Source organism: Anser cygnoides, chromosome 10, assembly GCF_040182565.1.
Source record: "Anser cygnoides isolate HZ-2024a breed goose chromosome 10, Taihu_goose_T2T_genome, whole genome shotgun sequence".
Taxonomy (NCBI): domain Eukaryota; kingdom Metazoa; phylum Chordata; class Aves; order Anseriformes; family Anatidae; genus Anser; species Anser cygnoides.
In genome coordinates this window covers 18,969,105-18,981,899 of record NC_089882.1, presented here as the reverse complement: position 1 = coordinate 18,981,899, position 12,795 = coordinate 18,969,105, and the positions used below count along the sequence as shown (strand labels likewise).

General features: G+C 61.0%; 1 protein-coding gene and 1 long non-coding RNA gene across 2 annotated transcripts; both read right to left on the bottom strand.

Moving 5' to 3' along the window:
• Positions 1-2,439: 2,439 nt before the first annotated feature.
• LOC136791652 (serine/arginine repetitive matrix protein 2-like) lies at positions 2,440-5,177 on the bottom strand. The gene is given in 8 exon segments (XM_067003395.1): positions 2,440-3,350; positions 3,515-3,633; positions 3,783-3,896; positions 3,988-4,120; positions 4,123-4,172; positions 4,174-4,347; positions 4,539-5,027; positions 5,121-5,177. Coding segments are annotated over 7 exon segments (1,650 nt in total). The 5' UTR covers positions 4,688-5,027; positions 5,121-5,177.
• A 3,776-nt stretch (positions 5,178-8,953) lies between these two features.
• On the bottom strand, positions 8,954-11,919 carry LOC136791623 (uncharacterized). Its single transcript, XR_010833987.1, has 4 exons — positions 11,653-11,919; positions 10,520-11,559; positions 10,047-10,428; positions 8,954-9,882 (listed from the first exon to the last, which is right to left on the bottom strand). It is a non-coding gene; the product is annotated as an uncharacterized lncRNA (long non-coding RNA).
• Between the last annotated feature and the right edge of the window lie 876 nt (positions 11,920-12,795).

Genomic DNA, 12,795 nt, shown 5'->3' with positions numbered 1-12,795 from the left:
GAAATATGAATGCCAGGGGACAGGGAGATATCCCTGGGGGAGTACATACCAACACTCCTTCCGGAAGGATAATAAGAAATTGGAAAAATAATTGGCCTTTTGGAAAGGGCCCTTTTGCGTCTCCTGCACCCAAGCTACTCTGACTACTACCTGTTACTGTTACTAAGAGCACAGTCCAAACGCTTCTTAAACTCTGACAGGCTTTGTGTCACGACTACGTCCTTGGGGAGCCTGTTCCAGTGCGCGACAACCCTCTCGGTGAAGAACCTCTTCCTGATATCCAGCATAAACCTCCCCTGCCACAGCTTGACACCGCTCCCTCGGGTCCTGTCGCTGGTCGCTAAAGGGAAGAGATCGGCGCCTGCCCCTCCGCTCCCCCTCGTGAGGAAGCTGTAGGCCGCGATGAGGTCTCCCCTCAGCCTTTTCTTTTCCAGGCTGAACAGGTCAAGTGACCTCAGCCGCTCCTCGTACGTCTTCCCCTCTAGGCCCTTCACCATCTTCGTTGTCCTTCTCTGGCCACTCTCCAACAGTTTCACATCCTTTTTGTACTGTGGTGCCCAGAACCGTACACAGTACTCGAGGGGAGGCCGCACCAACACAGAGTAGCGTTGCAGCGCTGTGATCACCCACGTGTGCCACTGGGACGGAGCATGTCCAGAGTGCGTTCAGCAGCCTGCTGTTCACTATCCCTTGTGAAAAAGGAGAGAAAAGTAAGCTTCAGGAGTCAGGAGGTAAACTCACACCATTCATTTCAAGTACAAGCAAAAAATTGATAACTACAGGAAAACAACCTTCCAGGTTGCAGATCAGCACGGGGGAAGACAGCTTCAGGAAGCCATTTACCTTCTCACTGTCTTCACTGACGGCCCTAGACACCAGCATTATGGAGCGCATCTCCGCAACAGGGGGCTCCTTCCAGTTTGAGCTGCTCTCCAATGCAAGTGGGAGGCTGTACAGTCGTCCCCTCGCGTGAAACTACGTACTCAGGAACGCTGCTCTGCTACTTCCAGATAAAGTTACTTCAAAAGCTGGATGTGAGGACCCAATTTCATTTCCAAGGGAAATAAAAATAAAAATAATAATACCACCACTGCACTTCCTGATGTCCTGCTTGTACCTGGAACGTTCTCTGTAGCTACTACATCTCTTCACTGTGCTGGAGAAGATGCGGGGACAGAGAGGCTCGCAGACACAGCTCATCTAGGCTAACTCACAGCCTCCTTAAGGCTGTATGCCTCGCAGTAGCTTTCCTTGTGCAAAACAATCCCTGGTGCCCCACAAAGCAGCTTGCCTTACTTGTGGGTGCCACGGAGCCCTCAAATAGCAGCCTTGCGGTCTCACAAGCAGGATTGTGCCGGGTTGGCCGGTGCAAGAGCAAACGGACTGCCCAGCAGTATCATCGTTTCCGAGGAAAGCATTAATCCGAGAACCCGAGAGGCCGTCTGCCCTGGAAGAGGAACTCCCAGAGTCCGATGGGACAAAGACAGGCAACACCACGTCCTCCAGCACCACACGGCTGGAGAAAGGGCACCGCGACATGAGTTTCTGGCGGAGTCCTTCGTTCTGCAGGAAAGGCCCTCCCAAAATCTCGCCTCGGCTCAGGGATTCACTTGCTTTCTGCCCCACCACGCCTCTCTCAGCACGGCCACTGCCACTGGAGGCAGTCGATCTCAAGCGAGGCGAGGGGCGCTCACCCCGCTCCACAGCGGTCCTGCTTGTGCGAGGCGTGTACAGCCCGTACCTGCGACCTTGGACTTCTCCGGCTCAGTGCTCAGCCTGTAGTTCTTCCTTGAGAGAGCAGGCCCAGCACCTCGCGACATCATTCTTCACAGGCACCGGTGCCAGAGCGGGCATAAGACAGGCAGACGCCTCGACCCAAACCTGCTGGGGAGGATGCTGCCGTTAAACTTGTCCCTTTCTTGCAGGCTCACGAGCGTGGCCTGAACAACCCGGATAAGCCGAAGCCGAGTCCTTGCGCTAACGGCAAGGCCATACAAGAGCCCAAAGCCGGCTGCCAGCCCTGCTCTCACCAGTCCCACCTCTTGCCAGCCCCGACCTCCTCTCCAGTGCTGCAGTGCTGTGATCACCCACGTGTGCCACTGGGAAAGAGCGTGTCCAGAGTGCTCGTCCCCGCTGCCATGGGCTCCCCTGCAAAGCAAGCAGCCTGGGGGAAGATGGGCGAGGGGAGCGGGGAGAGGCTGGCTCAGAACTGTATTGGGCTTGGGGGCTGGGGATTAGGGCCAGCACTTGGGGCTAGCGCATGCCTGGTTCTGCAGCGTGTTCTGGGCTGGCTGTAGGGATTTGGGGCTGGACGCCTGTTTCCTAATCAATTTAATGGGGGGGAGGGAAGGAAGCAGGGAGACACGGCTTAGTCGTGCGAGTGAGGCTGAAGCCGACGCGCGTGTGATCTCTCAGCACAGATGGGATTGGCAGCAAGCTTTATTGTGATGGCGGCTGGGGACTGGAGCCAGGACGTGGGGCTGGAGCACGGCTGCTCCCGTGGCGTTGTTCAGGCCGGCCGTAGGGATTTGGGGCCCGATGTTGTAACCGGGAGCGGCTTCGCATCCGGACTGGCCCGGCGTGGCTGGAGCGGCTGCTGCGTTCAGGCACCGGGGAATCGCTGGAGGACCCCGATGCCGTTTCGCTTTCAAAGCTGCTGCTGCTGCTGCCCTGAGCACTGGGGGTTGTAGCACGTCTGCTCCCACGCCGTCTTTGGGTCTGCCTCTGGGTATTTGGGGCCTGATGTTGTAACGGGGAGCGGCTTCTTGTCCGGGCCGTCCCCTGCTGGCTGGAGCGTCGTCTCCGCCTAGGCCCTGGGGATCCACTGGGGGACCCCGATGCCGCCCCCCTGGCAGATCTGGTGCTGCTGCTGCTCCCAGCACCAGTTTTTGGTGCGCGGCTGCTCCTGCGTCGTCTTCGGGGCCGGCTCTGGGGATCTGGGGCTGGACGTTCCAGCGGTGAGCGGCTTCTTGTCTGGGGTCGCCCCCGCTGGCCAGTGGGGTGTCTGCCTTCAGGCACCAAGGAGTGACTGGAGGTTCCTGGTGCCCTCTGGCTGGCCAAGCTGGGGGTGCTGCTCCCAGCGCTGGGTTCTGCAGCACGGCTGCTCCTGCGGCGTCTTCTGGGACTGTGCCAGGTGTCTTGGGCCTGATGTACAGGCTGGCAGATTGTCCCCTGTTCTGTCCCTGGCCTTCTCCTCTCAGTCTCCTGGGAACTGTGGGATGGCCCCGGTGCTGCCTGGCTGCTGGTGCTGCTGAGGCTGCTCCTTTCGGGTGCTGGGGAGCCACGGGAGGGCCCCAGAGCCTCTGGACTGGAGGTGCTGGGGCCAGCGAGCCCCAGATTGGTACTGGAGGCTGTAAGGGGAGACAGGAAGGTGAGTGGGATGGACTTCCAGACCCACGGCAGTAGAGGCTCTGACCCGTCCAGGGTCAGAGAGACTCTGGCAAGGCTGCCCTGAGCTCCTGCAGCCAGGCCTGGCCTGGCCACAGCCCAGCAGCATGAGGCCTTTGCCACTTACCAGTGCCCACGCCAGCGCAGCTGTCGCACTCCCAGGTGCCTGTGCTGTTGGTCAAGTTGGAGCAGCGCCGGTGGGTGCCTTCGGCAGCACAGGAGCGGCACAGGAGCAGCTGCCAGGGCCTGGGGAAGCAAAGAGTTGTGGGTGTGAGGACAAAGTGTCTGAGCCAGGGAGTGGCTGGCACATCCCTTGTGCTCTGTCCTGGCTCCCCCAGCATGTGCTGAGGCTGAGGACGTGGGCAGAGCCCCAGATGGCTGCTGAGGCAACTCACCCCTGTCCCTCCGCCTGCTCCCTGCCTTGTGGGTAAAGGCATTCACTGACATCACAGCGCTGGTGCCTCTCTTGCAGAGATGCAAAGGCGTTGCCGTCCTCCCAGGTTGGTCCTCTGCAAGAGAAGGGAGGGAAATTGTCCAGTCCCTGGCCATACACAGCGCTTGTGCCCTCGTGTCTAGAGAGCAGGGCAGAGGGACACCAACCTGACTGGGATTCGGATCCCCATGATGGACATTTCGGAACGGAACTCCACCTGGTTTCTGCAGATGGGGCACTGGAAGCAGAGAATGCCTGCACTCACAGCTTGTCCCTGCAGAAGAAACACATGCGGTGAGAGGTGAGCGGGCCCTGGTGCTGCTGAGCACCTGCCGTGCGCGCAGGGTGAGGGGAGGGCTCCTACCTGGATGCAGCCCCGGTGGAACCAGGCGTGACTGCAGGCTGGGCACACCATGGTGTGGTAGGACTTGCTGTCCCCCACAGGGTCCATGCAGATGATGCAGATGGTGTCCTGCTCCGGAGCTGCCTGCACTGCCTGCTGAGGGCGGTGCTCCCAGCAGAAGGACCTGGCGGGGAGAGGGAAGGGAAGGGCAAGGTGAGAAGTGCTGGGCCTGCCGCGGTTGTGGCGAGGAGGGCAGAGGAACGTGAAGGAGCCCCAGGCCCATCCAGGCTCTGGCGCTGCCTCCGGCTCTGCCAGGCTGCTGGGAAGCACCAGCGTGGGGTCCTCTCTTGCTTGGCTGCTGCTGGCAGCCCTTACCTGTGCTGCCCAAAGAACTGGGTGACGCATTCTCCCTCCGAGGCGCAGGGGAGATGGAAGCTGCGTTCACAGCCTGTCTCCGTGCAGGTGATGGTGGCCCCTCGCTCGCCACAAACGAAGCATTGCTGAAAAGAACACAGCAGCCCCATTAGCACCAGGCTCGATGCCGCCACCGCTGGCCCCACACCCCTGGGCAGGGCAGGGCACAGGGTGCGGGCGCTGCTGGGTCACGCTCTGCAGACCCCCCTGGCGGACAAGGCTCGTCTGCCAGAGCAGCAGTTTGTCCCGGAGCAGGTTGGAAAGGCTGGGATCGCTTCCTTGGGGTCCAGGCTAAACTCACGGGAGCATCTCCTGGCCCAAACCTCCCTGTTCCCATCAGGTCCTCACCTTCTGGGATGCCCGCTTGATTGTGTGCTGTATATCCTCCAGTAAAAATCCCAAAATTCCGTCGTGTAGTGATCCAAGCCGATAAAGGCCATTCGCAAGAAACTATAGAATGGAAAAAAGCAGGATCTTGTTAGGGGTCATAGTTGAAGGGACCGTCCCTGGTGGGATGCTGATGGGAAACCTGGGGGAACTCACCAGGCAAAACACGTGGGCACAGAGTCCATTCCTTTCCTGTCTGGGGCCGCAGATGTTCGGGTCAGCATCTGCCCGGCCACACAGCATGCATGCTGGAGGGGAGAGAGCAAATGGCACAGCCATTGAGCACCTTTGCGGGGCCAGGTGTCCCTGAGGGACTGTCCCCAAGGGCCTGTTCTGTCCCTGCCATGCTGGCTGATGGGCAGGGCCAGAGGCTGTGGAGGGGAAGGAGGCACAGCAGGCACAAGGGTCCCAGCAGGCACCCAGAGCCCGACCTGGGCCCCCCCTGCCAAGGAGCAGAGGGGCCCTGCCCCGGGGTGGTTGGGGAGCCCCTGCCTGCCCCTGCCTCCCCTCTCGGCCACAGGCAGCCCTCCCAGCCCCTCCCCGCCCTCCTGTGGGACGGGATACTTTTCTCTCACCTTGCTCCCTCGAGTCGGGAGCCTTCCGCTTCATTTCAGACATGGTGCACTTGGACAGCGAGCACTTGGAGAGTCACTGCCCCAGCAGTGCCGGGGTTTCTCCTCCACACGCTCCTCTGCCGACCCTGAGGGAGAAGCAGGACGAGGGTGAGTCTGCAGCACGGGCCCGAGGTGTGCAACCCCTCCTCCCTCGGCAGCCCCCGGCAGCCCCCTCCTCCCTGCCCTCTCCCCAACTCACCAAATCGCACTGAGGCACGGCCCGAGCCCAGCAGCCTTTTATATGCTCCTCGCCCCCGCGGGTCGCCATGGCCAGCCATTGTGACATCACCACCGCACGCCCCCCGTTTGGGCAGGGACGCCCAAAGCTACCTGGCACCCACTGTGACAGAGCCCCCGCCTCACAGGGGTGGCTGGAGGTGCCACGCTGGGGCCTGGGCCCTCGGCACCCAAGCAAGAGGGTGGCCGCTCTTGCAGCCGGCACAGGCTCAAATGCCGGGTCCCGCGACACGCGGCGGAGAGGAAGGATTGCTTCCCTCGGCCTGCTGGCAACGCTCCCCGTGCCACAGGCAGGAGCGGAGATGTCCCTCGGACAGGGCTGCAGCCCTGGAGTGGCGGCGCCTGCACCGCACCTTTGGGCCAGCATTGCAGCCCTCCGGGAGAGCCGCAGGACACCTGGTGTTTGGGTCACAGCTTGCTCCCTCCTCACGTCCTTCTCCTACAGAGTTTCTCGAGAGCAGGGTGAGACCAGAGCTCGTTGTCTCCCCCAGACATCAGCAAGAGACGTTACAAAGCCAGCGGTCTTAATCGTCTTTACTGCAGTTGACAGCAAAGTTGGATGTGGGAGATGCAAGCTTGTATCGTATGGCCCTGCTGCTGTCCAGAGCCAAGCCAATAAGCGACGTTGTTTGCGTCTCTGTGAGAGCATATTTAAGAAAGGGAAAAAACTGCTGCGGAACAGCAGCTGGGAGCCACCGAAGAACGTCAGAACAACGAAGAAGTGGATCGAGCTTCGAAAATTGAAGTAGCCCAGGGGAGTACATACCGACAGTCCTTCCGGAAGAATGATAAGAAATTGGAAAAATAATTGGCCTTTTGGAAAGGCCCCTTTTGCGTCTCCTGCACCCAAGCTACTCTGACTACTACCTGTTACTGTTACTAAGAGCACAGTCCAAACGCTTCTTAAACTCTGACAGGCTTTGTGTCACGACTACGTCCTTGGGGAGCCTGTTCCAGTGCGCGACAACCCTCTCGGTGAAGAACCTCTTCCTGATATCCAGCATAAACCTCCCCTGCCACAGCTTGACACCGCTCCCTCAGGTCCTGTCGCTGGTCGCTAAAGGGAAGAGATCGGCGCCTGCCCCTCCACTCCCCCTCGTGAGGAAGCTGTAGGCCGCGATGAGGTCTCCCCTCAGCCTTTTCTTTTCCAGGCTGAACAGGTCAAGTGACCTCAGCCGCTCCTCGTACGTCTTCCCCTCTAGGCCCTTCACCATCTTCGTTGTCCTTCTCTGGCCACTCTCCAACAGTTTCACATCCTTTTTGTACTGTGGTGCCCAGAACCGTACACAGTACTCGAGGGGAGGCCGCACCAACACAGAGTAGCGTTGCAGCGCTGTGATCACCCACGTGTGCCACTGGGACGGAGCATGTCCAGAGTGCATTCAGCAGCCTGCTGTTCACTATCCCTTGTGAAAAAGGAGAGAAAAGTAAGCTTCAGGAGTCAGGAGGTAAACTCACACCATTCATTTCAAGTACAAGCAAAAAATTGATAACTACAGGAAAACAACCTTCCAGGTTGCAGATCAGCACGGGGGAAGACAGCTTCAGGAAGCCATTTACCTTCTCACTGTCTTCACTGACGGCCCTAGACACCAGCATTATGGAGCGCATCTCCGCAACAGGGGGCTCCTTCCAGTTTGAGCTGCTCTCCAATGCAAGTGGGAGGCTGTACAGTCGTCCCCTCGCGTGAAACTACGTACTCAGGAACGCTGCTCTGCTACTTCCAGATAAAGTTACTTCAAAAGCTGGATGTGAGGACCCAATTTCATTTCCAAGGGAAATAAAAATAAAAATAATAATACCACCACTGCACTTCCTGATGTCCTGCTTGTACCTGGAACGTTCTCTGTAGCTACTACATCTCTTCACTGTGCTGGAGAAGATGCGGGGACAGAGAGGCTCGCAGACACAGCTCATCTAGGCTAACTCACAGCCTCCTTAAGGCTGTATGCCTCGCAGTAGCTTTCCTTGTGCAAAACAATCCCTGGTGCCCCACAAAGCAGCTTGCCTTACTTGTGGGTGCCACGGACTCCTCAAATACCAGCCTTGCGGTCTCACAAGCAGGATTGTGCCGGGTTGGCCGGTGCAAGAGCAAACGGACTGCCCAGCAGTATCATCGTTTCCGAGGAAAGCATTAATCCGAGAACCCGAGAGGCCGTCTGCCCTGGAAGAGGAACTCCCAGAGTCCGATGGGACAAAGACAGGCAACACCACGTCCTCCAGCACCACACGGCTGGAGAAAGGGCACCGCGACATGAGTTTCTGGCGGAGTCCTTCGTTCTGCAGGAAAGGCCCTCCCAAAATCTCGCCTCGGCTCAGGGATTCACTTGCTTTCTGCCCCACCACGCCTCTCTCAGCACGGCCACTGCCACTGGAGGCAGTCGATCTCAAGCGAGGCGAGGGGCGCTCACCCCGCTCCACAGCGGTCCTGCTTGTGCGAGGCGTGTACAGCCCGTACCTGCGACCTTGGACTTCTCCGGCTCAGTGCTCAGCCTGTAGTTCTTCCTTGAGAGAGCAGGCCCAGCACCTCGCGACATCATTCTTCACAGGCACCGGTGCCAGAGCGGGCATAAGACAGGCAGACGCCTCGACCCAAACCTGCTGGGGAGGATGCTGCCGTTAAACTTGTCCCTTTCTTGCAGGCTCACGAGCGTGGCCTGAGCAACCCGGATAAGCCGAATCCGAGTCCTTGCGCTAACGGCAAGGCCATACAAGAGCCCAAAGCCGGCTGCCAGCCCTGCTCTCACCAGTCCCACCTCTTGCCAGCCCCGACCTCCTCTCCAGCGCTGCAGTGCTGTGATCACCCACGTGTGCCACTGGGAAAGAGCGTGTCCAGAGTGCTCGTCCCCGCTGCCATGGGCTCCCCTGCAAAGCAAGCAGCCTGGGGGAAGATGGGCGAGGGGAGCGGGGAGAGGCTGGCTCAGAACTGTATTGGGCTTGGGGGCTGGGGATTAGGGCCAGCACTTGGGGCTAGCGCATGCCTGGTTCTGCAGCGTGTTCTGGGCTGGCTGTAGGGATTTGGGGCTGGACGCCTGTTTCCTAATCAATTTAATGGGGGGGAGGGAAGGAAGCAGGGAGACACGGCTTAGTCGTGCGAGTGAGGCTGAAGCCGACGCGCGTGTGATCTCTCAGCACAGATGGGATTGGCAGCAAGCTTTATTGTGATGGCGGCTGGGGACTGGAGCCAGGACGTGGGGCTGGAGCACGGCTGCTCCCGTGGCGTTGTTCAGGCCGGCCGTAGGGATTTGGGGCCCGATGTTGTAACCGGGAGCGGCTTCGCATCCGGACTGGCCCGGCGTGGCTGGAGCGGCTGCTGCGTTCAGGCACCGGGGAATCGCTGGAGGACCCCGATGCCGTTTCGCTTTCAAAGCTGCTGCTGCTGCTGCCCTGAGCACTGGGGGTTGTAGCACGTCTGCTCCCACGCCGTCTTTGGGTCTGCCTCTGGGTATTTGGGGCCTGATGTTGTAACGGGGAGCGGCTTCTTGTCCGGGCCGTCCCCTGCTGGCTGGAGCGTCGTCTCCGCCTAGGCCCTGGGGATCCACTGGGGGACCCCGATGCCGCCCCCCTGGCAGATCTGGTGCTGCTGCTGCTCCCAGCACCAGTTTTTGGTGCGCGGCTGCTCCTGCGTCGTCTTCGGGGCCGGCTCTGGGGATCTGGGGCTGGACGTTCCAGCGGTGAGCGGCTTCTTGTCTGGGGTCGCCCCCGCTGGCCAGTGGGGTGTCTGCCTTCAGGCACCAAGGAGTGACTGGAGGTTCCTGGTGCCCTCTGGCTGGCCAAGCTGGGGGTGCTGCTCCCAGCGCTGGGTTCTGCAGCACGGCTGCTCCTGCGGCGTCTTCTGGGACTGTGCCAGGTGTCTTGGGCCTGATGTACAGGCTGGCAGATTGTCCCCTGTTCTGTCCCTGGCCTTCTCCTCTCAGTCTCCTGGGAACTGTGGGATGGCCCCGGTGCTGCCTGGCTGCTGGTGCTGCTGAGGCTGCTCCTTGCGGGTGCTGGGGAGCCACGGGAGGGCCCCAGAGCCTCTGGACTGGAGGTGCTGGGGCCAGCGAGCCCCAGATTGGTACTGGAGGCTGTAAGGGGAGACAGGAAGGTGAGTGGGATGGACTTCCAGACCCACGGCAGTAGAGGCTCTGACCCGTCCAGGGTCAGAGAGACTCTGGCAAGGCTGCCCTGAGCTCCTGCAGCCAGGCCTGGCCTGGCCACAGCCCAGCAGCATGAGGCCTTTGCCACTTACCAGTGCCCACGCCAGCGCAGCTGTCGCACTCCCAGGTGCCTGTGCTGTTGGTCAAGTTGGAGCAGCGCCGGTGGGTGCCTTCGGCAGCACAGGAGCGGCACAGGAGCAGCTGCCAGGGCCTGGGGAAGCAAAGAGTTGTGGGTGTGAGGACAAAGTGTCTGAGCCAGGGAGTGGCTGGCACATCCCTTGTGCTCTGTCCTGGCTCCCCCAGCATGTGCTGAGGCTGAGGACGTGGGCAGAGCCCCAGATGGCTGCTGAGGCAACTCACCCCTGTCCCTCCGCCTGCTCCCTGCCTTGTGGGTAAAGGCATTCGCTGACATCACAGCGCTGGTGCCTCTCTTGCAGAGATGCAAAGGCGTTGCCGTCCTCCCAGGTTGGTCCTCTGCAAGAGAAGGGAGGGAAATTGTCCAGTCCCTGGCCATACACAGCGCTTGTGCCCTCGTGTCTAGAGAGCAGGGCAGAGGGACACCAACCTGACTGGGATTCGGATCCCCATGATGGACATTTCGGAACAGAACTCCACCTGGTTTCTGCAGATGGGGCACTGGAAGCAGAGAATGCCTGCACTCACAGCTTGTCCCTGCAGAAGAAACACATGCGGTGAGAGGTGAGCGGGCCCTGGTGCTGCTGAGCACCTGCCGTGCGCGCAGGGTGAGGGGAGGGCTCCTACCTGGATGCAGCCCCGGTGGAACCAGGCGTGACTGCAGGCTGGGCACACCATGGTGTGGTAGGACTTGCTGTCCCCCACAGGGTCCATGCAGATGATGCAGATGGTGTCCTGCTCCGGAGCTGCCTGCACTGCCTGCTGAGGGCGGTGCTCCCAGCAGAAGGACCTGGCGGGGAGAGGGAAGGGAAGGGCAAGGTGAGAAGTGCTGGGCCTGCCGCGGTTGTGGCGAGGAGGGCAGAGGAACGTGAAGGAGCCCCAGGCCCATCCAGGCTCTGGCGCTGCCTCCGGCTCTGCCAGGCTGCTGGGAAGCACCAGCGTGGGGTCCTCTCTTGCTTGGCTGCTGCTGGCAGCCCTTACCTGTACTGCCCAAAGAACTGGGTGACGCATTCTCCCTCCGAGGCGCAGGGGAGATGGAAGCTGCGTTCACAGCCTGTCTCCGTGCAGGTGATGGTGGCCCCTCGCTCGCCACAAACGAAGCATTGCTGAAAAGAACACAGCAGCCCCATTAGCACCAGGCTCGATGCCGCCACCGCTGGCCCCACACCCCTGGGCAGGGCAGGGCACAGGGTGCGGGCGCTGCTGGGTCACGCTCTGCAGACCCCCCTGGCGGACAAGGCTCGTCTGCCAGAGCAGCAGTTTGTCCCGGAGCAGGTTGGAAAGGCTGGGATCGCTTCCTTGGGGTCCAGGCTAAACTCACGGGAGCATCTCCTGGCCCAAACCTCCCTGTTCCCATCAGGTCCTCACCTTCTGGGATGCCCGCTTGATTGTGTGCTGTATATCCTCCAGTAAAAATCCCAAAATTCCGTCATGTAGTGTTCCAAGCCGATAAAGGCCATTCGCAAGAAACTATAGAATGGAAAAAAGCAGGATCTTGTTAGGGGTCATAGTTGAAGGGACCGTCCCTGGTGGGATGCTGATGGGAAACCTGGGGGAACTCACCAGGCAAAACACGTGGGCACAGAGTCCATTCCTTTCCTGTCTGGGGCCGCAGATGTTCGGGTCAGCATCTGCCCGGCCACACAGCATGCATGCTGGAGGGGAGAGAGCAAATGGCACAGCCATTGAGCACCTTTGCGGGGCCAGGTGTCCCTGAGGGACTGTCCCCAAGGGCCTGTTCTGTCCCTGCCATGCTGGCTGATGGGCAGGGCCAGAGGCTGTGGAGGGGAAGGAGGCACAGCAGGCACAAGGGTCCCAGCAGGCACCCACAGTCCGACCTGGGCCCCCCCTGCCAAGGAGCAGAGGGGCCCTGCCCCGGGGTGGTTGGGGAGCCCCTGCCTGCCCCTGCCTCCCCTCTCAGCCACAGGCAGCCCTCCCAGCCCCTCCCCGCCCTCCTGTGGGACGGGATACTTTTCTCTCACCTTGCTCCCTCGAGTCGGGAGCCTTCCGCTTCATTTCACACATGGTGCACTTGGACAGCGAGCACTTGGAGAGTCACTGCCCCAGCAGTGCCGGGGTTTCTCCTCCACACGCTCCTCTGCCGACCCTGAGGGAGAAGCAGGACGAGGGTGAGTCTGCAGCACGGGCCCGAGGTGTGCAACCCCTCCTCCCTCGGCAGCCCCCGGCAGCCCCCTCCTCCCTGCCCTCTCCCCAACTCACCAAATCGCACTGAGGCACGGCCCGAGCCCAGCAGCCTTTTATATGCTCCTCGCCCCCGCGGGTCGCCATGGCCAGCCATTGTGACATCACCACCGCACGCCCCCCGTTTGGGCAGGGACGCCCAAAGCTACCTGGCACCCACTGTGACAGAGCCCCCGCCTCACAGGGGTGGCTGGAGGTGCCACGCTGGGGCCTGGGCCCTCGGCACCCAAGCAAGAGGGTGGCCGCTCTTGCAGCCGGCACAGGCTCAAATGCCGGGTCCCGCGACACGCGGCGGAGAGGAAGGATTGCTTCCCTCGGCCTGCTGGCAACGCTCCCCGTGCCACAGGCAGGAGCGGAGATGTCCCTCGGACAGGGCTGCAGCCCTGGAGTGGCGGCGCCTGCACCGCACCTTTGGGCCAGCATTGCCGCCCTCCGGGAGAGCCGCAGGACACCTGGCGTTTGGGTCACAGCTTGCTCCCTCCTCACGTCCTTCTCCTACAGAGT